General features: G+C 35.5%; 1 protein-coding gene across 3 annotated transcripts in view; it reads right to left on the reverse strand.

Annotated features, from left to right (window-relative positions):
* Positions 1 to 16,705: 16,705 nt before the first annotated feature.
* Positions 16,706 to 27,688, reverse strand: part of Usp47 (ubiquitin specific protease 47) — a 75,835-nt gene continuing 64,852 nt past the window's right edge. For all 3 annotated transcript variants that reach the window (XM_067789225.1, XM_067789224.1, XM_067789226.1), the window contains exons 5-10: positions 25,207 to 26,157; positions 20,341 to 21,327; positions 20,145 to 20,271; positions 20,003 to 20,073; positions 17,387 to 17,520; positions 16,706 to 17,314 (exon numbers count right to left, since the gene is read on the reverse strand). In XM_067789225.1, the coding sequence (XP_067645326.1) occupies positions 17,065 to 17,314; positions 17,387 to 17,520; positions 20,003 to 20,073; positions 20,145 to 20,271; positions 20,341 to 21,327; positions 25,207 to 26,157 (2,520 nt within the window). In that variant the 3' untranslated portion in view covers positions 16,706 to 17,064. The remainder of the gene's footprint in view (positions 17,315 to 17,386; positions 17,521 to 20,002; positions 20,074 to 20,144; positions 20,272 to 20,340; positions 21,328 to 25,206; positions 26,158 to 27,688) is intronic.

Below are 27,688 nucleotides of genomic sequence, written 5' to 3' on the forward strand. Positions count from 1 at the left end.
CGATGGTCGTCTTACATGGCGACCGTGGCCATGCCTGCGGCAAAAGATGGCTCCGGGGAAGAAGAAAATTCCCTGCAGTACAAAATCAATTTAAGGTTTTAAAAAAAAAATATATATATATATATGTGCGTGGGGTTATGGACGAAAAAAGTGCGTGGTGGTTGTGCTAATGCAAAAATACGTAAAATAATATAAAAGACAAAGAAAAACTTTGCAAAAATTACATGAAGTAGCATAGAATCATAAAAAGACTACAAAAACATTATAAATTACAAAAAGACTACAAAAAAAAATCATCTTAAAATTTCAAGCACTACAAAAATTACAAAATTTCTAAAAAGTACAAACAAATATATATATCAAAAGAAAAACTACAAAAATTATAAAATTTCAAAAAAAAAACCAAAACTACAACGAAAAGTGGACTTTTACCCAAAAATTTACATTTAAAATACATATAAAAGAAAATATACATATATACATTTTTGAAAATATAAAGAAGTGCTAGAAAGTTGTGATGGGCTGGAACATACATACATATACATATGTATATATGAACAAAAATTTAATTTTTAATCGGCTGTACCATGCCATAACGGTGATATTAAAAACACAACCACCTGTGACGCCTTTACAGAGCACCGTTAATAGCGGTTAAATATAACCCCAAGCCATTTACTCATCCACAAAAATTCGACAAAGCAAAAGAAGCTAAAAGACAGAAGCAAGAATGAGAGGCAAAGAAGCAGAAAAAGCATCAGTGGGTAACAGCAGCAACGGAAGACAACACCAACAACAACAAATTTCAGCAGTATACAAGCAAAGGCAGCAAGCAAAGCAGAAAAAAGGTGGTACAGTACCATAATATATACGTATATAAAATTTTAACTTTGTACATACGTAGGTAGTTTGGCTTTCTCAATATATATACATGTATACTATAAACTTAGCAACAATTTTTCGTAATACACATGTAGCCTTCGCATGTAGCAACACAATTTGACACTTTTGATTATAAACATACTTTTCTTAAACATTTGTTTACTACGCATGTAGCAACACAATTTGACACTTTTGATTATAAACATACTTTTCTTAAACATTTGTTTACTACGCATGTAGCAACATACTTTTTCTACTTTAAAGACAATAACATGTTAAACTAATTAAATTAAGAAATTGAATTTTTCAAATTACTTACATACATAAAACAATTATATTGAAATATAAACATATAAACATTTAAATATCGCCAAAAATTCGAATGCACATTAAATATAATTTCAAATATACGGCCATCACATGCATATTATCACGCATATATTACTATATTCTTTCTTTTTCGAACATTAATATGGAACTGGAATTTTTTATTTTAAATGCGAACATTGCTTCGTAATAAATACAATCGAAAAAATATTTTTTTCAAATTCATACATTTTTTTTAAAACATTTTTTGGAACGCAAATTATACATCAATTTTATATGTATAATACCAAAAATATCAAATCTTTTCGCCAAAATTTTGCGATAGTTATTCAAACCTAATCAATTTTGAAAAATTCTCATTGACTTTAAATATCAACATAGACGGGTTACAGTCAATCAGGGTAATGGTGAAAATTTATTTTATCGGTGAAAGCTTAATTTCCCTTTTTCCAATTATTTCTTCGGAAATTGAACATAGTGAATATCATAAACATTTACATATTTTTTTTGCAACAAATACAGTGCCATTCAAATAGTTAACAATTCCTTCGAAGCATCACACGAATACAGTGTATTCCAAATATTTCAACATATCTTACATTTGCGACTCTTTTCAAACTGTGTATTATATACAGTGTCTTTCAAATATCCCAACAGTTTTTTCTCTTTGCATTATTAAACGAATACAGTGCGGTTAAAATATTTCAACATTCACTTGCATTTACAAAATAAGTCTTAAATACAGTGCCTTTTGAATATGCGAATCTTTACCATTTACCAATTAACTCATCGATTTTGAATATTTCGAATATTCTCTGATTTTTAAAAAAAAAAAAAATTTTTTTTTAAATTACAAACCACAATTACTGAGCGAATGAATAGTTTCAAATTCATTCTTATATAAACAGTGCCTACAGCGTTAGTTTTAACATTTTTCCGAATTTTTTTTTATGAAACATTTTTTTTCTGCCACGGAGGTAAACATTTTCAATAAATGTAATAAAGTTTTCAGATGTCAGTTGTCAAATGTCAGATTTTGATTCCAATTTCAAAAATTTACGCTCTAATTTCACTAAAGTTACTAAACGAGTTTTAAATAACCGATCTATCTCAGCGAAAAAATCAATAGAATATGAAGATGCTTTAATTAAAAGCTATAACCAAATCATAATACAAGTAAATTCATATTTTGAAAATCGAGATAAACCTAGTTCAATAATCGAAAGTTTGTCAAAGTGCAGAGAACAACTCACTAAATGTTTTTCTAGAATTAACTGCAATATAAAAATACCCAAAGATCTTTCTGAATTAATACAAGAAAGCGAACCAAGTTCTGATTTTGACACTGAGGAAGAATTATCCGACGCATCGACAACTTCAGCTTACAAAGCTAGTATTATTAAAAAAAGTCACGTATCTTTTCTTGAGGATTTCCCTGGATTTTCCAATTCACTCCACAATAATAATTTAGACACAATTAGCGAAGAACAACCAACAATGGCGACTTCAGAGCAAAAGAAAACTTTTATTACTATGTGTGCATCCATAATTAGAGAAAACTACAGCGGCGATCCGCTTTCACTTGCATCCTTTATAGATAAAATAGTTTTGATAGAAGATTTGATGGAAGAAAATTTGACAAATACTTTCATTTCGTTTATAAAATCCAAGTTAGAAGGGAAAGCGCGTGAGGCAATTCCAAATGAAGTAACAACAATTCAACAAATAAAAGATGCATTAAAAAGTAGAATAAAACCTGACAACTCAAAAGTTGTTGCAGGAAAAATTGCATCGTTAAAAGTTTTTAATAATAATCATACTGAATTCGCTAAACGTGTTGAGGAACTCTCCGATGCTTTAGAACGATCATTAGTTATAGAAGGAATGACTCAGGAAAAAGCGCACGAAATGGCAGTCGAACAAACCGTCAACGTTTGTCGGCTTAACACTCGCTCAGACCTAGTAAAATCAATTTTAGCGTCAACAACGTTTACTGACTCTAAGGATGTAGTTGCGAAAATGATCGTAGAACAAAATAACCAAACAAGTGAAAGGCAGGTACTAGCGTTTAGATCACGTTATAACAGGCAAAATAATAGTTTTCGAGGTAACTTCAGGTCAAATCAATATAATAGGAACAACTTTTCGAGGTACAACAACAATTTTAACAGAAACAACAATAGCAATTATAGGCATAATAACAACAATAATTATGGCTCGCGAAATAATGGTAATTTTCGAAATAACAATAGCAGGCCCGTAAACAGAAACAACAGCAATAACAACAGTAACAACAACAATCGACGTTCAAATACTACAAATAACGCTAGTGTACGCACTTTAAACGCCAACGGCCCTCAGGAGCGAACACTGGGGGACCAGAATCTGAACTAAATAACGTTTTTCAAAATAAATCAATTTATTGTTTAAACCTGAACTACTCAGATTTTATCGAACTGAATTGCAATGACTCTTTTAAAACATGCACTTTCTTAGTAGATACACAGGCTGACATATCAATTATAAAACTTTCAAGTTTAAAACAAAATGTTCCTATAAATAACAACAATATTATAAATATAACGGGTGTTACGACAGATACAGTTTCAACATTGGGTACCATTAAAACAGAACTTTTTTATTCAAATTTTTCAATTCCACATACTTTAAATGTAGTAGATGACAAATTCAATATACCGTCAGATGGTATTTTAGGCAAAGACTTTTTGAAAAAATACAATTGCGTCATAGACTATGCAAACGAGAGCATAACAATTGGCATTGGCAAAAATATTCATAAAATTTCAATTTTACATAATACAACCGATAATACATTGATAATTCCTCCTAGATGCGAAGTTTATCGCTTATTTAAGCTGAAAAAATCTAAACATCCAGTTTTTATAGACGCACAGGAAATTTGTAGTGGTGTGTTCACCGCAAAGTGTATTGTTGACACTAACAATCCGATAATAAAGGTATTAAACGTCACTGACGAGGTAAAATACGTAAGAAATTGCAACATAGTTACGGATGAAATCACCAACTATAACGTGTATAAAATCAATGATCTTTCAAAAGATTCGAAAAGGTCAGAGGAATTAAAATCAATTTTAGAAAAACAAATGCCAAATTATGCCAAACCAAAACTTCTCGATTTATGTCTAAAATATAATGACGTGTTTGCACTAAAGACCGATCGTATGACACTTAACAACTTTTATGAACAGAAATTACGATTGACAGATACAAATCCTGTTTACATAAAAAACTACTGTTTACCATACTGTCAGAGAGAGGAAATTAATAAACAAGTTGATAATTTATTGCAAAACGATCTTATAGAACACAGCTATTCCAACTATAATAGTCCATTGATACTTGTGCCAAAGAAAAATCCAAATGGACAGAAATCCTACAGGATGTGTGTTGACTTTAGAGCCGTAAACAAAAAATTGATAGCAGACAAATTCCCACTTGCACGAATAGACGATATTCTTGATAATCTAGGCAGAGCCAAATATTTTTCTACATTGGATCTGTATTCAGGTTTTCACCAAATCCCATTAAATAAAGATTCTAGAGACATCACTTCATTCAGCACTGATCGCGGTGCTTTTCGATGGAAAGTTTTACCATTCGGCTTAAACGTAGCTCCGAACTCATTCTCAAGAATGATGTCAATTGCCTTTTCAGGAATTTCTCCAAACCAAGCCTTTTTATATGTCGATGATCTTATAGTCATTGGGTGCAGCGAAGCTCACCATCTTAAAAATTTAGAACAAGTCTTTCAAACATGCAAAAAATTTAATTTGCGTCTTAATCCCGAAAAATGCAACTTCATGCGTTCAGAAGTCACTTTCCTAGGACACAAATGTTCGTCAAAAGGTCTACTTCCAGACGATTCCAAAATAATTGCAATAAAGAAATATCCGAAACCTTCCGATAAAGATGCAGTAAGACGATTCGTGGCATTCGCCAATTATTACAGAAGGTTTATACCAAATTTTGCTTCCATAGCAGCACCTTTAAATAAACTTAGCAGGAAAAGAGTGGAATTTAAATGGGATCAATCATGTGATATAGCATTTGAAAAACTCCGAAAATCTTTAATTTCTCCTCAAATTCTCCAATACCCAGACTTCAAAAAGGAATTTATAATTACTGTCGACGCTTCAAAAATTGGTTGTGGTGCCATTTTAAGTCAAAATAAAGATGGCATTGACTTACCAATTTGTTTCGCGTCCAAATCATTTAATAATTCAGAACAAAAGAAATCAATAATTGAGTTAGAGCTTTTAGCTATATTTTTTGCAATAAAACAGTTCAGACCATACATATATGGCACACACTTTACAGTCAAGTCCGATCATCGTCCATTAGTTTACTTGTTCAATATGAAAGATCCCTCTTCAAAACTTTCACGTATCAGACTTGAACTGGCAGAGTACAACTTAACTATTGAATACATAAAAGGTAAAACGAACGTAGGAGCAGATGCACTCTCTCGCATCACAATAGAAGAAATAAAAAATTCAGGAACATCAATTTTAGCAGTACAGACAAGATCACAGACAAAACAAGAACAATTAATGCAACAAGAAATACTCAAAGAAGAAAAAGTAAAAGAAAACATAAAATTACAAGTTTATGATAATTTTTCAAACAAATTTTCAAAGAAAATACCCAGAGTAAAATCACAAATAAATTATGATAAAAGTGGTAAAATTACGAATTTTGAATTAAATGCGCATTTAAAACACAAAAAGATTGAGTTAATTAAGGTTGCGTGTGCTAACAAAATAATACATTTAGATGAATTACTTTTGAAGCTACAAAAAGAAGCTGGCAAGCGCAATATTAATATAATTGAATTGCAAAAAAATGATAATCTTTTTAAATATTTTTCGATATCAGATCTGAAAACCATTGGGAATAAAATTTTAAAACACTTAGAAATCGTCCTAACCGAACCCGTAGAAACTGTGACAGACGAAGACAAAAAACAACAATTAATAACAATTTACCATACCGACCCAATTTTAGGAGGACATTTCGGTAGCAAAAAAGTTTATGCAAAACTCAGAACCAAATATTATTGGAAAGGCATGACGCGCGATATAGCGAAATTTGTTAAAAACTGCGAAAAATGTCTTTTGAATAAGGTTAAGCCAAAAACAAAAGAAAATTTAGTCCTAACCGAAACACCATGTAAGCCATTCGACATTGTTGTCATTGACACTATAGGACCTCTACCTCAATCCGATAATGGTAACAAGTTCGCTGTCACCATTATATGCGATCTCAGCAAATACTTAGTAACGATTGCGATACCTGACAAAAGTGCAAAAACGGTCGCATCAGCTATTTTTGAAAATTTCATACTAATATATGGCATTATGAAAACAATTAAAACTGATTTAGGTACCGAATACAAAAATGAAATTTTTTCAGAGTTAACAAAATTATTAAAAATAGAACATAAATTTTCCACAGCGTACCATCATGAAACTCTTGGCACAGTAGAGCGAAATCACAGAGTTTTCAATGAATATTTAAGATCTTTTCTAAATCCCAATTTTTCCGACTGGGATGTTTACTTGAAATATTTTACTTTTCTTCACAACACAACAACAAACACAGTATTCGATAATAAATTCTCACCATATGAATTAGTCTTTGGCAAAACAGCTAATTTACCAAAAGAACTGCAAACCGATAAAATAGACCCGATTTATAACATAGCAAACTATTCGAAAGAAGTTAAATTTCGTTTTCAAAAAACTCACGAATTAGCGAATAAAACAGTTACAGAACACAAATTAAAAAATCAAACCGGATATAACAAAAGTTCACAACCAATATCTGTCAAGGTATTTGACAAGGTATTGCTTGAAAAAGAACCCCGCGACAAGCATAGTAGTATCTATATTGGTCCGTATACCGTAATAGGTATTGACGGCGTAAACGTCACGTTAATTGATGACGAAACGAAAAAGAAAAAAAATAGTACATAAAAATAGAATAAGAAAAATTAATTAAATTAAATTTTTAAATTCAAGATTATTTAAAGTTAATCTCTATTGTTAAATTAGAAATAAAATGTTTTTCTTCCAAACCTGGAAAAAAGACAATGAAATCAAATAAATTTAAACAATCATTAAAAATTAAGAATTTAATTCATACAGTAGAATTAAAACACAAAAAAATTGTTTTTAATTATAAAAATTAAATTTAAGTCCTACTTTAGAATTAGACTTTAGAATTTCATTTTTAATTTATATCTAAACATAGATGTAGATTTAAATTTAGTTTAACAGTCTTAAACTTTTATTAAGATAAAATACATCACGTTTGGGACAGAAGAATTTGGCCAATTCTTCTTTTCCAAAGGGGGATGATGTAAGGCAACCCTTATGATAAGTGTTGAGTGACCATAACATCAATCATTAAATATTAACCACGTCAATTTTTTGACCACACCAATCACTCACCATGAGGGTTACCTTCATAAACGTCACTTCGAATGACGCCAATTAATTTCGCGCATTCAACTCGTCAAGAAGCAAAAGTTTTCAGCAGCTCACTTATATATTAAATTTCTAAGTTTGTGAACATTTTTATATTCAACAAATAAATTTTAAAAAGACTATATTTAAAAAGTAAAGTTCATCAGTTCTTGTGTTTTATATTGAAATCGGTGTGTGTGCGAGAAGTCTACGCAATTAGTATTGTGTGCCTTACTTAAGCTGCGTTAAAGCGTTTGGGCGATAACCTGCGTCAACTACGACGCAAGAATAAAGATGACCACGATGGTCATCTTACACTTGATCCCCTCCGGTGTTTCCATTTGCATTAGTTCTCGCTAAACAAGGACTCCACCTTTTCTTGGCAAGCCGAGAGAGATTCGGGATATACGCTGTTTAAAGATCTAGTAGTTAAGTATGCTGTGTGTAAACACCGCATGAGTAAAAGCACGAATCACGAATAAGTCGTAAAGTTTGTCTAAATAAATGTGGCACACGTCAGAACTTTTTTATGTTTACTTGTATTTACAGTTTTTGTTAGGTAAATATTATTTCTTTTTAATTAGATTACTTAGCATATGTAATTTAGGATAACTAGATACCATTATCAACGCTACAATATATTTATGCCATATTAGAGCCAGACCGCATAGAAGGACGTTGAATCATCTTCTTTAAATCACATTACATGCCCTGGTCGGCATAACCGTTGTATTTTCGCTGGTCTATGTTGATGTCTGGACAAAGCTCATCTTTAAATCTTCTTCGGCCTATATATATGGGATGTTTCTTCCGGAGAGTGGAATACATCCCAACCTAGATTTTTACGCTTCGTGTTCGCAAGACCGCCTGTCTAGTATATTAAGGCTCACCGCCCTATTAGGATTATAATCCACCTGTATGGATGAATTTTGGTAAACCCCACTAGCTTCGCGAACGCTTGGAGGCAACAACGTGCCAGAAAGTCGCTGTTTGAGGTCTTTGGTGTTTTTAAATCAGGATCGAGGTATTTATAACTTCTCATAGTGGGGTGGGGGAACATTCCTAAAAATTTCTGAAAACCAAGAAAATGGTGATGCTTGGCACATGAGCTGCCGGCCAATTGCTCTGTACGCGGTTAGCAATGCTTCTTTATATTTTCCCGAAGTGCTGCCGGCAAGTGATTTGAGGATTTTGTTGCGGCTTTGTACTTTAAGCAAAGAGAGTAGATTAATAAGAGGGAGCATTGTAGATTCGTTCATTCTCCACAAAGTAGAACGGCTACGCCAGGAATACACCATATGTTTTGCCCCTGCTTCGTTTTAACCATCTGGATTAAAAAAGTCATGAGCCTGGGCATTCGCGCAATTTTAGTGATGTAAATTACATGGCGCCAGCGCCAATTATTCGATATAGAAGGTTCGGATATCAGAGAGAGGCTTTTCTTCCTTTTTTCGTTGCAAAATTTTTTATAATAATATCAAAATTTAACTGTCTTGCCAAAACGGATTCAACACAAAGCGTAGCAAGTCCTAAAACTCGCTCTTGAGATGAACACGATCTATGAAAGTTTTTGATTCTTGCAAGGACGCTGAAAGAACCTTCTACACTAGCTACAGTGACAAGTATAGTGCAAAAGATACGTAAAGCAACATAAATGTTGGAGAAAATTGTATACAGATTTGGAACATAGATGACATTTAGCAATTTCAATTGTGACATACCTTTATCAAAATTTGCTTCGTAAATGTGTTTGAAGTGAATTATTTCGCATTCCAAGCTTTGAACTTGTATTTTTCGACAAATTTTGCTGCGCTCGCCCGAACCGTAGTTTCATCCATGTCTTCAAATTGCCACAAAAAGGAAACATTTTCGTTCAAATTTCTCATAGCTGCAAATCGTTCAGTAATGCCAGTGATTACCGAATCAACGATCACCAAGAATGTATTGTTTTTGAAATCAGACTCTGGATCATCCATAATCATATCATTTCCATAATCTTCAAAACGTCTTTTGGGTTTTCTCTTTCGAATGTCCGGAAACTTTTGCGAGATGTTCAATTGAATAGCAACTGTTTTGCATTCGTTTAAAATTTTTCCCATTGGGTCCTGATCAACTTCAAATCAGTTAATAATGCATCTAGATGTCGGACTTCAACATCTATGGTGGCGACTCTAGCTTGGAGTACGACGTGTCTTTCGTTATTGGTAGTCAGTATTTTGAACCAAATTGAGGACAGCAAGATACATTCGAACTTGTTGATGTACTTGATAATGCCGGTAATATCTCCGTATGATTGTGCAATCAAATTTAGCTTAAGTAATGCGTTTAGTGCTTGTGTTAATCCTGGAACAAGGTTTGCGAATGGTCTGATTGCTTCGATTCTAGCCGACCACCTAGTGTCTGAAAGACTGTGAAGAGAGCTCAGTACATTTTTTTTTTTTTTGATGATGTCCCTTCGTTGTGCTGAAAATAGTAATTTTTGTGCAACTCCGAAGAAAGTAATTGCAGCCGTACAAGATTCTGCAGCATCAAGACCACATAAATTCAGACTGTGGGTTGCACAAGGCGAGTAATCAGCATTCGAGTTTTTGTCGAGAACGTTACGTTGTGCTCCGTTGTAAGCTCCTTTCATATTGGCGCTGTTATCGTACCCTTGTGCACGACAATCTTTTAATGGGATTTCATGTTTACCTAGAGTATGACAAATTATGACCAGTTTGTTGGTTACAATCCACGAAAGCCCAAAACCGTTCTTGAATTGTAAAATTTGTTGCTTTCGAATTGAAATGGAGGTAGCGCAAAATGAACGTAGTCTATTCAACGTGACTAGCATCAGGCGTAGTATATACGATAATAGCAAAATACTTGGCTTTCTTGCGTTGATCTAATATAGTTTCCCTCACGTGTTTTGCACATATTTCTATAAACTTGTTCTGAATGTCTGGGGAAAGATAGTGAAGTTGTAAACGTTTGTGCTGCTGTTGTGAAATCCGAACTTTCTCCAAATGATCTCTAAGTATCGGATCATATTGGCTTATGAGATCTTCGATGCCCAAAAAATGTCCATTGTTTCGTTCACCAAGATATATACTTTCGCCTTTGAAAGCTAGGCCCTTTCACCCAAAAATAAAATAGTGTCCAAAATTCTATATAAAATTTCTTTCCACTTTTGAGTTTCAGTGATTAGCTGTTCATTGATAAGTGTATCAATTGCAGCCGCCTTTTGAATTAGAGTTTCAACTGAGTAGTGATACGTTGAAAACATGTTTGCGTCAGTTGTGTAATAGAAATTGTGTTTTATAAACAGCGTTTTGAGCCAGCTGCCAGATGAAATATGTATTTATTCTTAAATTTTAAGGAAAGGAACTTTTCAAACTATTTTGCACACTTCACTATAATATTAAAACGAAATGCAGATATTCGTTGCTTTTGATATTCGGCTTAAAAATTGCCCTGGAACAACTAAAGAATCTCCTGAATTAAAAAAAAAAATTCTTAGTATCTCTAAATTGCGGGCCCCTCAGAAACCCCGGGCCCGGGGGGAATCCTCCCATTCCCCCCTCCCTCTCGTCGGGCCTGGTAGTAGGTTTGGTCGGTGATAATGCCAGGTTGCGCTAGGTGAAAAAACTAGAAAGGCTGGGGAGATAGTTGTTTAGGTTGAACTGGCCGGTCCATGAGGACCTCACATAGGCTGAATGAGCCCGTAGTGTTACCAGATGAGAGAGATAGCTGTTTACTCTAGAAACTAATTCATCTATTGGAGGGTCAAGCCCTGCTGCCATTGTCGTGCAGTCGTCTGCATAGAAAATCATTTTAACTCCTTCTGGTGGGGAAGGGAGCTTTGAAAAGTAGAAATTAAACAAAAGCGGGGATGGGATCTTATTCTCTGAGAATTTTCCACGCTTTGTCGGTTGACAATGTCTCGTTCGCTCACTCTTCTCGTTACATTCGCACTCAGCGTGGTCCTATTCCCATATCAGCAGTAAATTTTATCGTTTTTGATTTATTTTTATGGACGATCAATCAAAATCAGATTAATATCTATTTGATAAAAATATTTCTTTTGAATTTTATAGCTGTACATTAATGACAGCCTATTGGCAATATATTGGCTTATTTTGGACTAAATAACCAAATTAAAAAAGCCAAATGATTGATCATTAATATTCACGTAGTTTATTCACTACATCAGTACTACACCTGTGAAGAGAAATATAGCAGTAGCAATTTTTATCAGATTTCATCAATTAAACTCTTCTTTTTTATTTTCGATATTTTACTAAAAAACCTCTATGAAGTTTGTAACTAAAACTGTTTTACGAAACTTCGAATTTTTTATTTAAAATTCTCCAAAATTTTGTAGTATGCAGTTTTGTAGTCCCATCAATTTTAGTCTAAGAAACTATAAGGAACAGGTCTTTTGAAATCCGCATCTACTTTCGAAAATTTTTTTCCCGGAGGTTGTTTTAGATTCACCCTTATCGCAAGTTTTAATTTCACACGAAAATATACACAGTTTTTCACCCTATAGTAGAGGGAGGCGAAACAATTTTTCGTGTTCGAAAAAGGTTTCGCCTTTTTGGCAACTGTTTCTTCGGGCGAAATGAATAGCGGGGAAACCCAAATTTGTTCACTTATATTTTACAGGCGAACGAGAGAGAAACAAAATGTAAGTAATTTTTTGTTTTGAAATTTGATATTCTTATATTTATATGTACTTTTATTAGCAGTAAGTGCAAATTATGCGAAGAGGACAGGAGGCGGGCCCAACATCCTACAACTCCTGGTTGCTCTTTTAAAGTCGACCACTCTGGTCAAAGCCACGTTTCCAAAATGTTCAGCACCCCTGAAAGTACCTCACTGAAACAAGGTCATCATGGTCCTTTCCAACGCCTTTTTGATGTCCTCCCTCTGCGAAAAAGAGAAGACATTCGCTCAACTTTACAATTGGTGGAGAATTCCAAATTTTTGCTTCAATGGTGGCAAGGAGTTGGTAAGAATATCTAGCAAATATTTGAACTAATTGAAAAAAAGATAACTTTTTATTCAAAAGTGCTGAAATAGTAATTTTTAACTTACAGTGAATCACTTAGCTCCAAAGCGTTAGAACTGTCCCTTAATTGCCTCCGAATCGGTTTCACATTTATATTCTCCTCGCGCTCAATCAATACCAACCTAAAGGGCCCATTACTGATACTTAGCATAGACTTGGAGGCGTAAACTTGGCAACTTAGCCACGATTACCCTGCAATAATTGTTGGATTACGTGTTCCATTTTCTTCATGTTGGAGTACTCTAACAATACTCATTTGCAATGCGTTTGCGGACCACCATTAGCCGATCATTGCTCGTTTTTTAACGACAGTGATCACGACACGATTACGATCGAACAGAGTTGCCAAAAGTAAAATATTGCATGCAAATAACTAATAATAAAATTTTACTTTGACAACTCTGATAAAATGCAACAGCGTTTTATGTATACATATTATATTAATTGCTTTATTCACGTATGCGTATGCGTATTATATTAGTTTCTTTATTCACGCAAATGTAAATAACATAAGAATATTCGTAGTATAAAATATAAAAGTTGTATTGCCCCTCTTCATTTACTTTCATTTTAAATTAAATTCACTTCGATAATTCTTTCCGACACAATTCCTCTTTAGTACTTTGGCATATGATCCTCTGTGGGTGCTCCATGGAGTACTACAGTGAAAGTACTTTGGAAAGTACTCTCACGTATGTACTCTATGGAATACTCACAAACAAAGCGAGAGTGGGATCACCTACTCCTCTCCTAGGACATCGCAATGTTAATTGGAGCACATTTTTTGTATGAATACAGATTAGATTTGGAGCAGTCCTATACTCCCAAAGGAGTATTCCTTACATTATTTATAGAGTACTCGCGTTTTTTGAAGGGTATGACAAAATATCAAAATGAAATGGAAACAAACAAATGGCATCTCAAAATGTAAACGTCACTAAGAACTTACATAGAAAATCAAAATTCAACAGACTTCTAAGTCAAGTTAAGTGTTGGTAAGTTTTGAGTAAATAGTAACATGCAATGTTCATTTAACAGAACTGTGACAGTTCTCAAGTCAATTCAAGCCAAGTCTATGCTAAGTATCAGTAATGGGCCCTTAATACCGTTTTCACACAGAAACTTAATCGAATCAGAATTCTATTTACGCCCGATTCTAGTGTGGTAACAACATTCTTCACCACGGTAACGAAATCATGTGGAAACTTTTACACCCTTTTAGTATTCTATCCACGAAAGTAGCTGGATAATTTTTTACCCACAAAAAGTATGTGGTTACATCGAAATAACCACACAACAGCTGTTGTTTAGAAAAAGGCAAAACTGAAAAATAAAGAATTGTAAGCGCAAATAAGTAAAGATAATAGTAGAAAAGTGTTGCCTCTTGCTACATATTATATATTTGTTTACATTAAGTACTTTCACAGAATAAATTACAATATAGCTATATAAAATCTTATGCATGTATGTACATATATACACATCGTCTCGTTTATTCGTTAACCTCGTATCTACGAGCGACACATTTTCGGTAAAGCCATGGCGGAACCATACAAGGTGGCAGCATGGTGACATACCTACAAACATAAATAAAAATTTCATGAACTTTGTTTTTGTAAATTCGATGGACGAATGTCAAAATCGTACTGCGCCGGAAGTTGATGTATCAAATCAAATAAAAAAGTTTATATTCAGCTGTCGCATGCTGCCACTTTGTATCGCTCCGCCATGGGTAAGCGAAGAAAACCAACTTTTAAATTTCACCACAGACATTGGTGAGTTTTTCGGTGATGACAGCGTTACCACTTTGGCCAGAATCGCGAATAAAAGAACTGGTAACGATTTTCGGTTACGTAATGTTTTGGGTACTATTTTACCGGTAACGCTCAGAATCGGCCCGTTAATGAAATAATTAAGTTTCCCTTTTCGTACAGAGCCTTTTGCTTCATTAAGCGAACATCTGTCAGCAGCCCCAAAAAAATATTTTGTTTTTACAAAAAATAGTTAAAATGGAAAGCAGCCGTTTCCTCCTTAGCTATAAATACAATCAAAATAAAATGCATGCGGAACTATCCATAGATGTTCCCCTAACCAAATATGTGCCTATTTTCGAAAAAGCCATATTATCTTTTGCAGCAAATGCAGAGAAAATTAAATTTTGAATTTTCTCGTGTTTTTTCTATTTTTCGTAAATTATTGAAAATAATTTATTATTGATTGGGATTTTTCACTCGATTCGGCATTCAATAAAGCAATAATGAAATAATTAAGAATTTGTATTTTGTATAGAAGATTAAGTTCAATTAGGGCTTTAATGTAGAAAACTTGACTTACATTTAAAAATTTTAAAATTTTTGTAAAATTTTTTAATTTTTCGGTAAACTTTTTTGTGATTGGCTTGCATTAAAATATTGGATATAAAAAAAAGAATAGTTTAATTAAGGAAATGTGATAAAAATTGTCACTACTATTTTTCTGGTCACTGTTGTATATATGTACAAGCATAAATACAAATGCATACCAAATGTCCAACGCATTCTTATCTAAACTGACGAATATGACCAACGTAAAACCCAACTTAATTACAATTTTAGTTAATTAATTTTGTACGTAGTTTTAATTAATTAAGATATTGCAGAGGTTGTAGGAGAGTTGTACTTAGTTTAATTGGAGGCAGTAAATAGGGTAAATTCCATTAGGGGACATGCATTTCAGTAGGGGGTCTGCACACACTGTAAGGGAACAAACATCTAAGCCTCGGTATATTTACTTTTGGGGTTGATAGGTAAAAGTTTAAATTATTACAGTATCCCGAACGAAGTTCTGGGGAGGTAGCTTTCCACAACTTCGAGTTTAGCGTATTTCTCTTTAAGAACGGAAATTACTGAGCAATCCCTGGCATAGTTGTCCGACACCGTTTTGTTGATGTCCCTGAGTACCTTCCAGAAGTGTTATCGATGTTGATAGCTCTTTATCGTATATAGATCCGGCACGTTCCGGTATCAAGCTCCACTTAAAGGGACTTCGACTTTAGGTACAATTGTGGATGTATGCTCGCCAAAATGTAGATCCTGATCGAACGATGGTAGCGAAATGCCATCCACGTGGATGTCCAATATGGTCGGCGTACCATGTCCACGTTGTAAATAAGGTGACCGAGGATTTGGTGAAGATAATGTCTGATTAAGCGAGGCGAAAAAAATGGAAAACTTAGGGCATAGATTAGATTTGCATAGCTCATCGATGTATGTATGTTCCGGGAACTGTTGCCATTATCGTGCAGTTATCGGCGTGGTACACGATGATTACTCCTTCTTTGGGAGCTTTGATCTATAAAAGTTAAACAAAAGTGGGGATAGAACAAAACCTTGTGTGTTAAAGGTGCTTGTGTCGAAACGTGCCGAATTCATATGAAACAAGGAACGGCCCATTTCCGCAACATTACTGAGCCTTCTTGGGGGAGGGAGGAGAAGGAATAGAGATAAGGATAGGAGTAGGAATAAAGGAGATAGAAGAGGATAGAAATAGGGACATGGATAGGGTTACGAGCAACGATAAGGGTAAGGGTAATGATAGGTAATGATAGATAATGATTAAATTAGTTGATAGCTGATGTGGTAAGTGCAGTTTGCGGAAAGAAACGATCGAGCACGTTCTTTGTTCGTGTCCTGCGCTCTCCAGACTAACACTCCAGATATTAGGATTGACGCAGTTGTCAGATCTTAAAGCAGTAAGAAGGATTGAATGATTCTATCTATTTGCCAAGAGGTCAGAATTAATTTATAACTATGGCCCAATTTTTTTTATTGTTTTTCAGTTTGGTCGTCGACAGGCTACTTCAGACTAGCCTAACCTAACCAAAGTTTTTGGTTGTCATTGTGTATAAGTTTTACCAATAACACATTTTGATTAGTGAAATAAAATACCGGTAAGATTTATCTTGTATAGTGCATGAAGCTTGTTTTAAAGACTTTTTTATTTTAGAAGTTCCGATTTTCATTAGTTTTTAATTTGCGTTGAAAATAAGTGAGTAAATATATTTTTAACTGCAGATAAAGTCAAAGAAAATTGCGTTATCACTTATACTTAAGCGCCAACAATGGATGATGCTAAAATACCGTTTGTTGGCAATTTTTTTCTTTGCATCAGTCATCACATTTCTCAATAATTACAATTCGTGCATTCTCCAACAGGCTTTCTTTGTCAATCAAAATCAATCAATCTCTTGGTCATTTAATTCATCAAATGTTGCTGTTATCGTAAAAACTAAAATTTTTTGTCATATTTCTTTTATTAATCGTCCGCAGATTTTATCGTTGATGCCCCTGCCACTGCTGAGCTGGTAGTAAACGATGACGTCGTCTTTGTACTACTGCTGTTGTTGGATTGTGGCGAATCAAGATATATTTTCAGGGCACGTTCACGTCGTGGTGAATACAATGACGTTGACATGCAACCCAAACGATCCAGACGCAACTTTTCTCTGTTGCTCAGTTCACGTCTTTCTTCGGTTGTCGGTTCTTTGGGTGCTTTTTTAACATCTCTGAAATGGTTAAAAAAAAAAGGAAATTTTAGAAAATGATTTGAGGCATACGTTTATACAAAGGATACATACTTGTAAAAGTAAACATTTCCATTGACCGTTGTGGTAAGTGGATATTTGTCCAATGTGGCCGGTATCGAGAACCAACTCAAGGTGCTGTTAATACTCAACAAAGAAATATTCGTGCACGGAAATGAACCATTTATCTGAAATTTAAGTAAAGAAAATGGATAAAATACCTTACATTAGATAAAAGACTTTTCTTTCCAGCACGGTGGGTAAAAAAACTGTTATTAAAAAATCAAAACTAGAGGGGGTAGGTTTCGAAAGATTTGACACAAGATAAAAAATAAGATAGAGAAGATAAAGACGAGAAGAAAGATTAGGATAAAGTTAAAGAGAACAAGTAAGGGTGTCTAAGGTCGGGTGTAACCGAACATTATATACTCACTGTGATTTTCAATTCTTCAGTTCATTTCAGATAAATTACTTTTTCGAATTTCGTTACGAGAGATTTATTTTATTTTAGGCTCTAGAAATGTTGTGTTATGCTTAAGCGAAGTAGGGGCGTGGCACCGCCCATTAAAATAAAAATGTCTCGCAATTTCCTCTTAGTATAAAACTTGGTAAGTGAAATATCACTGCTACAAAACTATTTTTCGCTAAGGTATGTTGTTGTTGTTGTAGCAGTGCTTCGCCCCATCCAGTATGTGTGACCGCTCACAAATTGTCATCAATATCCTCAAACGGGAGTCCAAGGAAACTTGCTGTTTCAATAGGGGTGGACCATAATGAGACGGGTGTTAGAGGCATTGGTTCTACATTACAATGGAAGAGATGGTTGGTGTCATGTGGGGATACATTGCAAGCAGGGCATACATTTTGTATGTCGGGGTTGATTCTGGATAGGTAAGAGTTTAACCTGTTACAGTATCCAGATCGAAGTTGAGCTAGAGTGACTCGCGTTTCCCTAGGTAGTGTGCGTTCCTCTTCTGCAAGTTTGGGGTATTGTTCTTTGAGTACAGGATTCACCGGGCAATTCCTGACATAGAGGTCCTACGCCTGTTTGTGGAGTTCACTGAGGACCTGCTTGTGTTTTTGGGTACATACGGCTGTGTTCTCAGGTGCCGTATTTCCTCATAATGCTTGCGGAGATGACTCCTTAAGCCCCTGGGCAGTGTTGGCTCATCAATCAGATGTCTGTTGGGATGCTCAATTCGCTTCCCACGGCATTCGGTTCTATGTACCGGAGCGACTCGGGATTTTTCCCGACGAAGGACTGTCATTTCAGTGTAACCCCGTTTAATTTGTTGTGTCCCTCCCACAAATTGTTGCTAAGGTATAACTTATTAGTCTAGTCTACGACTCGTTTAAACAACTTTTATATAAAAGTGGGCGTGGTACCTACTTAACCGATCCCTTCCATTTTTACTAGAAATATTTCCTGCTAAAGGGAAAGTATGTATACTTAATCTTATTAAGATATGTTAAATTCAAGTTTGGCTCGGAAACATAGAAAATTGCTTAGTCGAAATAGGGGCAGTGCCACGCCCATTTTCAAAAAATTTCATATTTTCTAACTTTTTGTTATAACTCCATTTATAAAGTAAAATACCATTGATATTAAGCTCTTTTTCGTAAAGGTGTAGCTTATTATATTCGTCTAAAGGCCATTTATATAAATGTGGGCGTGGTCCTTAACCGATAAAATTTTTTCTAGAAATATTTACTGCTATAAGGAAAATATGTGTGCTTAATCTTATTACGATCCGTTAATTATCCTTCCAGTTATGGCTCCAGAAACATAGAAAATTTCTTAGGCAGTACCACGCCCTTTTGTTATAATTCCATTTATAAAGTAAAATACCATTGTTATAAAGCTATTTTTTGCAAAGATATAGCTTATTATATTCGTCCATGACTCTTTTAAAAATCTTTTACATAAAAGTGGGCGTGATCCTAAACAGATTTCGTTAATTTTTCCTCGAAGCATTCTCTAAAGTGAAAGCAACCTCTCTGGCGGATTTTGTTACGATAGATTTAACGGGTTTCGATTTACGATTATTGATATTTGTAACATTGATCATCACGGTGCCACGCCCATTTTCAAAATTTCATCAAGATTATCAAAATCAGTCCACGCATCAAATTTCAACATTCTATGTGTATTATTTACTAAATAGTCAAGTTTTTTGTGTTTTCCAAAATGTTGTATATACATAAAAAGTAGGCGTGGATATCATCTGCAATCGCTCATTTTAAATAGCGATGGGAGAAGAGTGCCAAGGAACCCTATACCAAATTTTACGGTTTTGGGGTCTAGAACATTCCTTGCGGTTCAACCATCCCTTAGACTTGACACGCTGGCAATAATGTGACCGTTCTAAATAGATTATTTTCCGGCAAACGCATCAAAATCATTTGTCGGGACCGGGATCAGGTACTGGCCAAGGATTGAGTTCGAAACGTTCCCGCACAGGAGAATATGGCGCAGTCTCGCTGTAAGGATCTGTGCGAGTATGACAATTTGTGGGAGGGACGCAACAAATTAAATGGGGTTACACTGAAATGACAGCCCTTGGTCGTGAAAAATACCGAATCGCTCCGGTACATAGAACCCGCTGACTTGGGAAGCGGGTGCCACACACTCACTTTTATTTTTGGTATTTCTACGTATTAATATATTACCTTACTATACGCTATGTGTTCTTGTGGTATGTTGGTAATTTTGGCCAACTCCTCTCTTATTTCGCTATTCTCTGTAAAGGTAAAATATGTCATGTGTTGATTTTATTACTAACTTCCAAGTTATTCTTAATTTAATACTCACTTTCTAATGTGATTTCTTGGAATCTATCCAATTGCAATTTGTCTGCATACCAACGTCTTACAAAAATCGTTAAACTATCTTCACCAACCTGTGGTTTTACACCATCTTCACACTCTTGCACCAGGAACTGATAGAGGGCAATGTATTAGAAAACGGTAAAAAATAAACCAGATATTTTACAAACAATTCGGCTTACCTCCGCTGACACCGACGAACGCAAATCAGTACCTAGCGTTTCATCGTCGCTCATGATTTTGATTGGATTTCGACCACCTTTCAACCATATACGACAATTATTTAAAGTAAGCGTTTTATATTTCTGTGCGTCAATACGATGTAACTTTGCTATCAGATCTTTCTTTGCCTCCCCCGCTGTCATACTAGATTTGTAGACCCACTCACAAATGCACGGCAATTTGCCAGTATCATTGTCTAACTCTGATAGACGCATAAATGAGATCTTTGCCTTATGTTCATCTGGCTGTAGCACTTTACCCAATTCAATGCTCAACGTTTCACCCGGACTCACAAAAAGAATAGTAGACGTTAAGTCAATAACTTCGTATTTGTGTTGTAACTTAAAATAATTCGACGGAACACAAATCAAAGATTCGACATGACGCATAAATGTTTGCATTTTCATATGTGGATCAACTATAATTTTATATGCATGTGTGGGTTTACGCGCTAACTCTTCATTTGCATCATTCGGACTACTGCAGTAAATTGTGGTCAGATCGATCGCATTGAGTTTTTCCGCATAGAAGAACTGCGGTGTATTATTGTTGCGTAAGTGAGAAGTGTTATCCGTTGAACCGTCAGGTGCCATTTGAAAGAGATCGTGTATACGTTTAAGCGAATTAGCTTTATTGTAGGCATCATCTTCCGGACTGGACAGATAGGGCGAATGGCTGGTTGATGAGATTTGAGATTCGCCACCATAACGATTGTTGATCGATTCGACGAGTGTGCGGTCACCATCACTTAAGCTGCTATCTTCAGAGTTGGATTCCTGACCAGTTATGGTTGTGGCTGAAAGAAGCGGAGATTCACGGGCACTGCCCGAACTTAAGCAGTTCTTTTGCGTTAAACTTGGTGCAGCATTGTCGCTGTTGTTGGAGGGGCATATTGAGGGCATAGCATTTGAGTTCATTTGCACTGCGTCAACAACATCAGAGCTGACCTAAAGAAGAAAAAGGAAAAAAACATTTTTAAAATATGTATGTTTTTTCTTATATAAATGTATGTACATAGTTTCGTAGTTTCGTAGATATACACAAAAAAAAATAAAATAAATGAAAGGCGCGATAACCTCCGAAGAGATTTAAGGCCGAGCTTCTCTTCCAATTTGCATCGTGCTCCTTTTAATTTTCCTACAAATCCTACAAATTGGCGGGACGGGACCTACTTGTTTTATGCCGACTCCGACCGGCATCTGCAAGGCAGATGAGTTTTCACTGAAAGCTTTTCATGGCAGCAATACACTCGGAGTGCTTGCCAAACACTGCCGAGGGGCGACCTCGCTTAGAAAAATTTTATTCTAATTGAAAAAACGTGTTTCTAAAACTTTGATGTTGCTTTGCCCGGGGCGTGAACCTAGGGTCTTCGGTGTGGTAGGCGGAGCACGCTACTATCACACCACGGCGGCCGCCATAGTTTAGTGGATTTGTCTGCAGTTCGGTACCACTCTTACAGGGTGAAGGACATAGAGTCTAAACCTAACCTAAAAGCCTCTAAGCCGTTTGGCATTACCAAGACCGATTTTCTTTATAAAGGGGGAAATGTACTGAATTCAAGCAGATGTGCTAATAAATACTTTGCTTTCAGCTATCAAATTCTATTGAAATGTTGCTCAAGTGTGTAATAAACGGTTTTATTTAGCTTAACTTGACAGGCTTGCTGGTTGGCTGGCTGGCACGAACTTTGTAATTGAAATTTAGGGCTTCATTCTCTATTATGAAACGAATATTCGTTTCGCCTCAGAGACGAATTGCAAGTGTATTTGCACTATGTTAAACAATGGCAACATATCATTTGACAATTGCTTTCGCCTTCTTGTTTGATATAAAGTAAGAAACATCAAAGCAGAACGAAAAAGATAGAGAATACCATTACTAGACGAAATCATTTTGAGGCGAATCGTTCATCTGAGCTATCGTTCGCAATACAGAATAAAGCCTTTAAGTAACTTCCCGATAAGCTACAAGCTTGAAACTTGGAATATAGTTCAGAACCCGATGACAATGCAATAATAAGAAAACAAATCACCGCTAGGTGGCGCATGGATCGAAATATTTCAAAAAACCGTATTTGTGGTCCGATTTGGTTCATATTTGGAACACATAATACATACATTAATAGAAAGCGACCTATGATGTCCGATTTGGCTCATATTTGGAACAAATATTACATATAGTCCGGTAGAAGTGACATCAAAATATTTTGGAGTTCGAGGATCGCCAAGCATGAACAGAAAGCGACCTATGAAAAAATCGCCGCTAGGTGGCGCTAGGATCGAGATATTCAAAAAAGACGTATTTGTGGTCCGATTTGGTCAATATTTGGAACACATAATACATACATTAATAGAAAGCGACCTATGATGTCCGATTTGGCTCATATTTGGAACAAATATTACATATAGTCCGGTAGAAGTGACATCAAAATATTTTGGAGTTCGAGGATCGCCAAGCATACGTGGCGCAGAGTCGAGTAAAGTCTTTGGAAGAATTATGTATTGAGGACTTAGATTGTAACAAATTGTCAGGAAAGAATCAGTGTAATAATGAGTCACTAAATGAACTAAATAGAATAATAAGGTGCTAGCCCGACCATCTCGGGAACGATTTATATGACCACAATAAACCTTCAAGCCATCGCTCCCTCCACACCCCCCAGTTCCATGAGAGCCTCGTCTGTTAGTGAAACAGAATTCGCCGCGGATAGGTGAGGTTGACAATTGGGTTTGGAGAAGCTGTATATTGCGCTGTCATCCTGAAGGGTTGCGCTACACAGCCCCTTGAATCTGCCATTTTAGTCGCCTCTTACGACAGGCATACCTACCGCGGGTATGTTCTGACCCCCTAACCCGCTGGGGGATCACACTCCTCATCAATCTAGGGTGTTGATCATACAATTAAATAAAAGCGTTGGACGCGTCAAATTTCTACTGATAGTCATATATAAGACCAACTGAACCTTAATAAGGTTATGCTACGCCTCACATTTTTGGAAATTTCACGCGCCCAACGCTTTTATTTAATTGTCTGATCAACGCGCTAGATTGATCAGGAGTGTGATGACTAGTACCTAGGACCTACCTAATTATTTTCTAGCTTTTAGTGTTATTATTACTTCATGTAAGTATTGTTTTCAATAAAACCGTTTAACTAAAAAAATTTGTTTAAATTATTTTATTCTATTTATTTCGGACAAACCATGATACAAAAAAAAAGAGGTAGTTCCATTTAGTGTGACGTTGGCCACTTGACTTTTACGGGGACAATGACAGTTTCACCAAAAATAAGCTACCAGATTGAAAAATGTTACGAATTTTTCTAATTTTGATGGGTTTCATATTAACGAATACGACTAAATTACTTTCATATTTATTTTAAATAAAAAGAAAAAAAAAAAAACACAATGAGCCCCATGCCTTGGAAATATTTTAGTACGAAATATCAGCATAGAAAAGAAGGTTTTTAATAAGTTTTTCGAGCTCCCGAAAATTGTTTTGGTGAAAGAAACATTGATCGAAGCATGCAAAGCAAGAGAATATAGCGCGTACGTTTGTTCACAACATTTTGACAAAACATACACGTTTGCCAATTGATTGCTCAAAGGAGGTCTTTATAAACTGACACAGCAATTTCTTGATAAATTGGCTAAAGGTCCACATTTTTTTATTTATTGTATAATTCAAGCGTTGCGCTTTTGGAGGGAATTGTTAAACCATTTTTTAGGGAGAACATTACCCTGTAGCTCTACAGGTTAGCCATTAGTTATGAGAGTGTTTTTGCCCCTTGTACCAGGAATCATCTTGGGGCAGCCCCGCCTATACACATTCTGTGCCCTTTTAGCATTGACATGGATGTGGCGTCCCACAAACGTAACAAATTATACACCTACCACTCACTGCAGACTTTGGAGGTACACTTTTTCTCAACATGCCTTGAGAAATATTCACTGTAGGTGCATGATAATTGAGCCATTCTAGAACAACAGGATTTTTCGTGTATTTTTTTTTCTGTCTAGGGGTCAAGCTGCCATAAAGATATGAGTCATTAACCAATGTATGAGTTATTATCCATTATTTTTCAATAAAATTGCATGTTTTACCGTATTCTCAATCGATATATATGCACATAAATCGTGCTAAAGCATATTATTATTGTCTCAGATGACCATTGCGTTTTCATCCTAAAGGAAATTCCCATCCGGAAAAACCACAATTTCGCCTTAAACAGTAACGGTATGCAATGCTTCTGGCAAAACAACAAACATTTGCCGTCTTCCAGTGAGTTTTACAGCTCCGGCTCACGCTCAGTTCTCACGGGAATGCTCTGGATCATTGAGAGACTTGAGAAGCAGATGTCGTGAAATTTTCGCAAAAATTTTGAAATGTGATACACAGATGCCGCCGCTGTTTTTCATTTAACTCATACGGCGAAAGGCTAAGCAGCGACATCTATTTTTGAAAAAGTAGGTTTATTAAAGGCAGCTTTGCCAAACTAAAAAGAAGTAATTAACAAATTATCTGGCTTACAAATTGAATCAGACTTCCATCTGGATTTATCTGGCTCAAATCGTTGTTGCTGCATTTACATGCAAAATTATTTATCTGGCTCAGGATTTTGCCACCGGATGAAGGCAATTATAAAACTTCAAAAATCCCCAAATACGTCAAAAAATTTTGAGTGGTACTACCTTCTTTTTTGTATCATGGGACAAACATGTTTCATTAAAAAAATGTATTTGAAATTAATGTCAGATTTTTACTTTATAGCTCTGGGTCTTCCTTGTGAATCAACTTAATAGCTGAACAAATGTATGTAAAACCTACCTCAATTGTGGGTGTCTCCAACGCTGGTATACCCAAAATTTCCAAAGTGGTTGGATCTGTATTGGGCACATTAAGGTATATATGTGTTAAACCTCTAAATTGTTCTTGTGCTATTTCCTGCAGATCTTCTTGTGTTATAACTTGTTGTTGTTGCATACCCTCAGGCAATTCACCTTTAGATGGTGCCGTATCTTGTGCAACAAAGGCGTCAGTCTTCACTGTTGCCAACAGCAGTTGGTCTTCACTTAAATTAAAACGCATTGCAATTGAGTGTAAAAGCGCTGAGTTTGCTTCTCTTGTCGGCGCATAGACAAGGTGTGGGCCATCCAATTGCATTTTCCACACATTCACCAAATATACATTCCATGTAACCCCACCCGGCTTGTAAACTTCAAACTCTTGTCCTTCTTTTCTAGTTTCAAGCAAAAATTCTATGTTGCCATCTGTTTGCTGTCGCAAATCTGATAAAGAGGGATCGTTTATATGTTCCAAAGATTGACAGATTTGTTCACCCATGTCGTCATAAACTACGAGACGGCAACATGATAATGGTGCAAATTTCTCCACATTCAGCATTTGATAAGCCGACTCCAATATCGAATTTACATTAAATGTACTCACATAGACTCGTGTTGATTTCATTTTTTTCAAATCTGGATTATAGAAAGTCACTCGCGGTTTAATTAATTCTTGTACCGATAAATCAGAGACCACAACACCATGACGTCCAGAGCTACGCGTTATGCGCGTTTCTTCTTCCTGATGTAGTTTGGGAAGTAGACTGTTTATATGATCGGGAAAATCGGTTACTCTAGTGGCTTTTTCGTTGCGTTGTGCATCAATTTGACGATACATTAACATATAGGCGTTCGTACTTGAGCTATAAACGCTGGAGTAGTAGGCGCGACTCGACCCACCACCAAACGATTTCTCAATGTCTTCCTCGGTGATCTAGTAAAATGGGGAAAAAAATTAATACTGATTATTACTATAGCTTTAAATATAATGCTTCACTAATAAGGAAGCACTGGGTAGTATGTTAACATTAAAACACGTAAAGGTGTCTTAGTTCTGGTGTAACCGAACATTGTATACTCAGCGTGAGCTTCAAATCTACATTTCATTTCAGATAAATTACTTTTCGACATAACACGTGGCACCGCTCTTTTAAAAGAAAAATGTCTCCCCATTTCCTCTTACAGTAAAACTTGATAAGTGAAATATCATTGATTCAAAACTATTTTTTGCTAAGTTATAACTTATTATTCTAGTCTATGACCCTTTTAAATTTGTTTTATATCCAAGTTGCCGTGGTCTTTAACCGATCCCGTCCATTTTTACTAGAAATATTTTCTGCTATAAGGAAAATATGTGTACACAACTTCATTACGGTATGTTAATTTTTCTTCGAGTTATGGCTCCCGAAACATAGAAAATTGCTTAGTCATAAAAGGGACGGTGCCACGCACATTTTTTAAAATTTGAAGTTTTTCCTATTTATTGTTATAAATCCACTTGGGAAATGAAATACCATTGATACAAAGCTCTTTTTTGCAAAGATATACCTTATTTTATTCGTCCACGATCCTTTTTATATAAAAGTGGGCGTGGTCCTTAACCGATTTCGTTAATTTTTCTTCAAAGCATTCCTTATAGTAAATGCAACCTCTCTGCCGAATTTTGTTACGATAGGTTTAACGATTTTTGATTTATGATTAATAATATTTGTAAAATTGATTTTATCACAAGTGGGCGGTGCCACACCCATTTTAAAAAATGTTTCCAAATTTTTATCAAGAGTCTCAATATCAATCCACATGTCAAATTTCAACATTCTAGGTGTATTATTTACTAAATTATCAGGTTTTTTGTGTTTTCCAAAATGTTATACATATATATAAAAAGTGGGCGTGGTTATAATCCGATTTCGCTCATTTTCAATACCAATCTATTCTGGGCCCAGATAAGCTTGTGTACCAAATTTTGTGAAGATATCTCAATATTTACTCAAGTTTTCGTGTTAAAGGCGGCCACCGTGGTGTGATGGTAGCGTGCTCCGCCTGCCACACCTATGCCCTGGGTTCGCACCCAGGGAAAAACAACATCAAAATTTTAGAAATAAGGTTTTTCAATTAGAAGAAAATTTTTCTAAGCGGGGTCGCCCCTCGGCAGTGTTTGGCAAGCGCTCTGGGTGTACTTCTGCCATGAAAAGCTCTTAGTGAAAACTCATCTGCCTTGCAGATGCCGTTCGGAGTCGGCTTAAAACATGTAGGTCCCGTCCGGCCAATTTGCAGGGAAAATCAAGAGGAGCACGACGCAAATTGGAAGAGAAGCTCGGCCTTAGATCTCTTCGGAGGTTATCGCGCCTTAATTTATTTTATTTTTTTATCGTGTTAACGGACGGACGGATGGACATGGTTCAATCAAATTTTTTTTCGATACTGATGATTTTGATATATGGAAGTCTATATCTATCTCGATT

The sequence above is a fragment of the Eurosta solidaginis genome, chromosome 5, assembly GCF_040869045.1.
Source record: "Eurosta solidaginis isolate ZX-2024a chromosome 5, ASM4086904v1, whole genome shotgun sequence".
In the NCBI taxonomy this organism is placed as follows: Eukaryota; Metazoa; Arthropoda; class Insecta; order Diptera; family Tephritidae; genus Eurosta; species Eurosta solidaginis.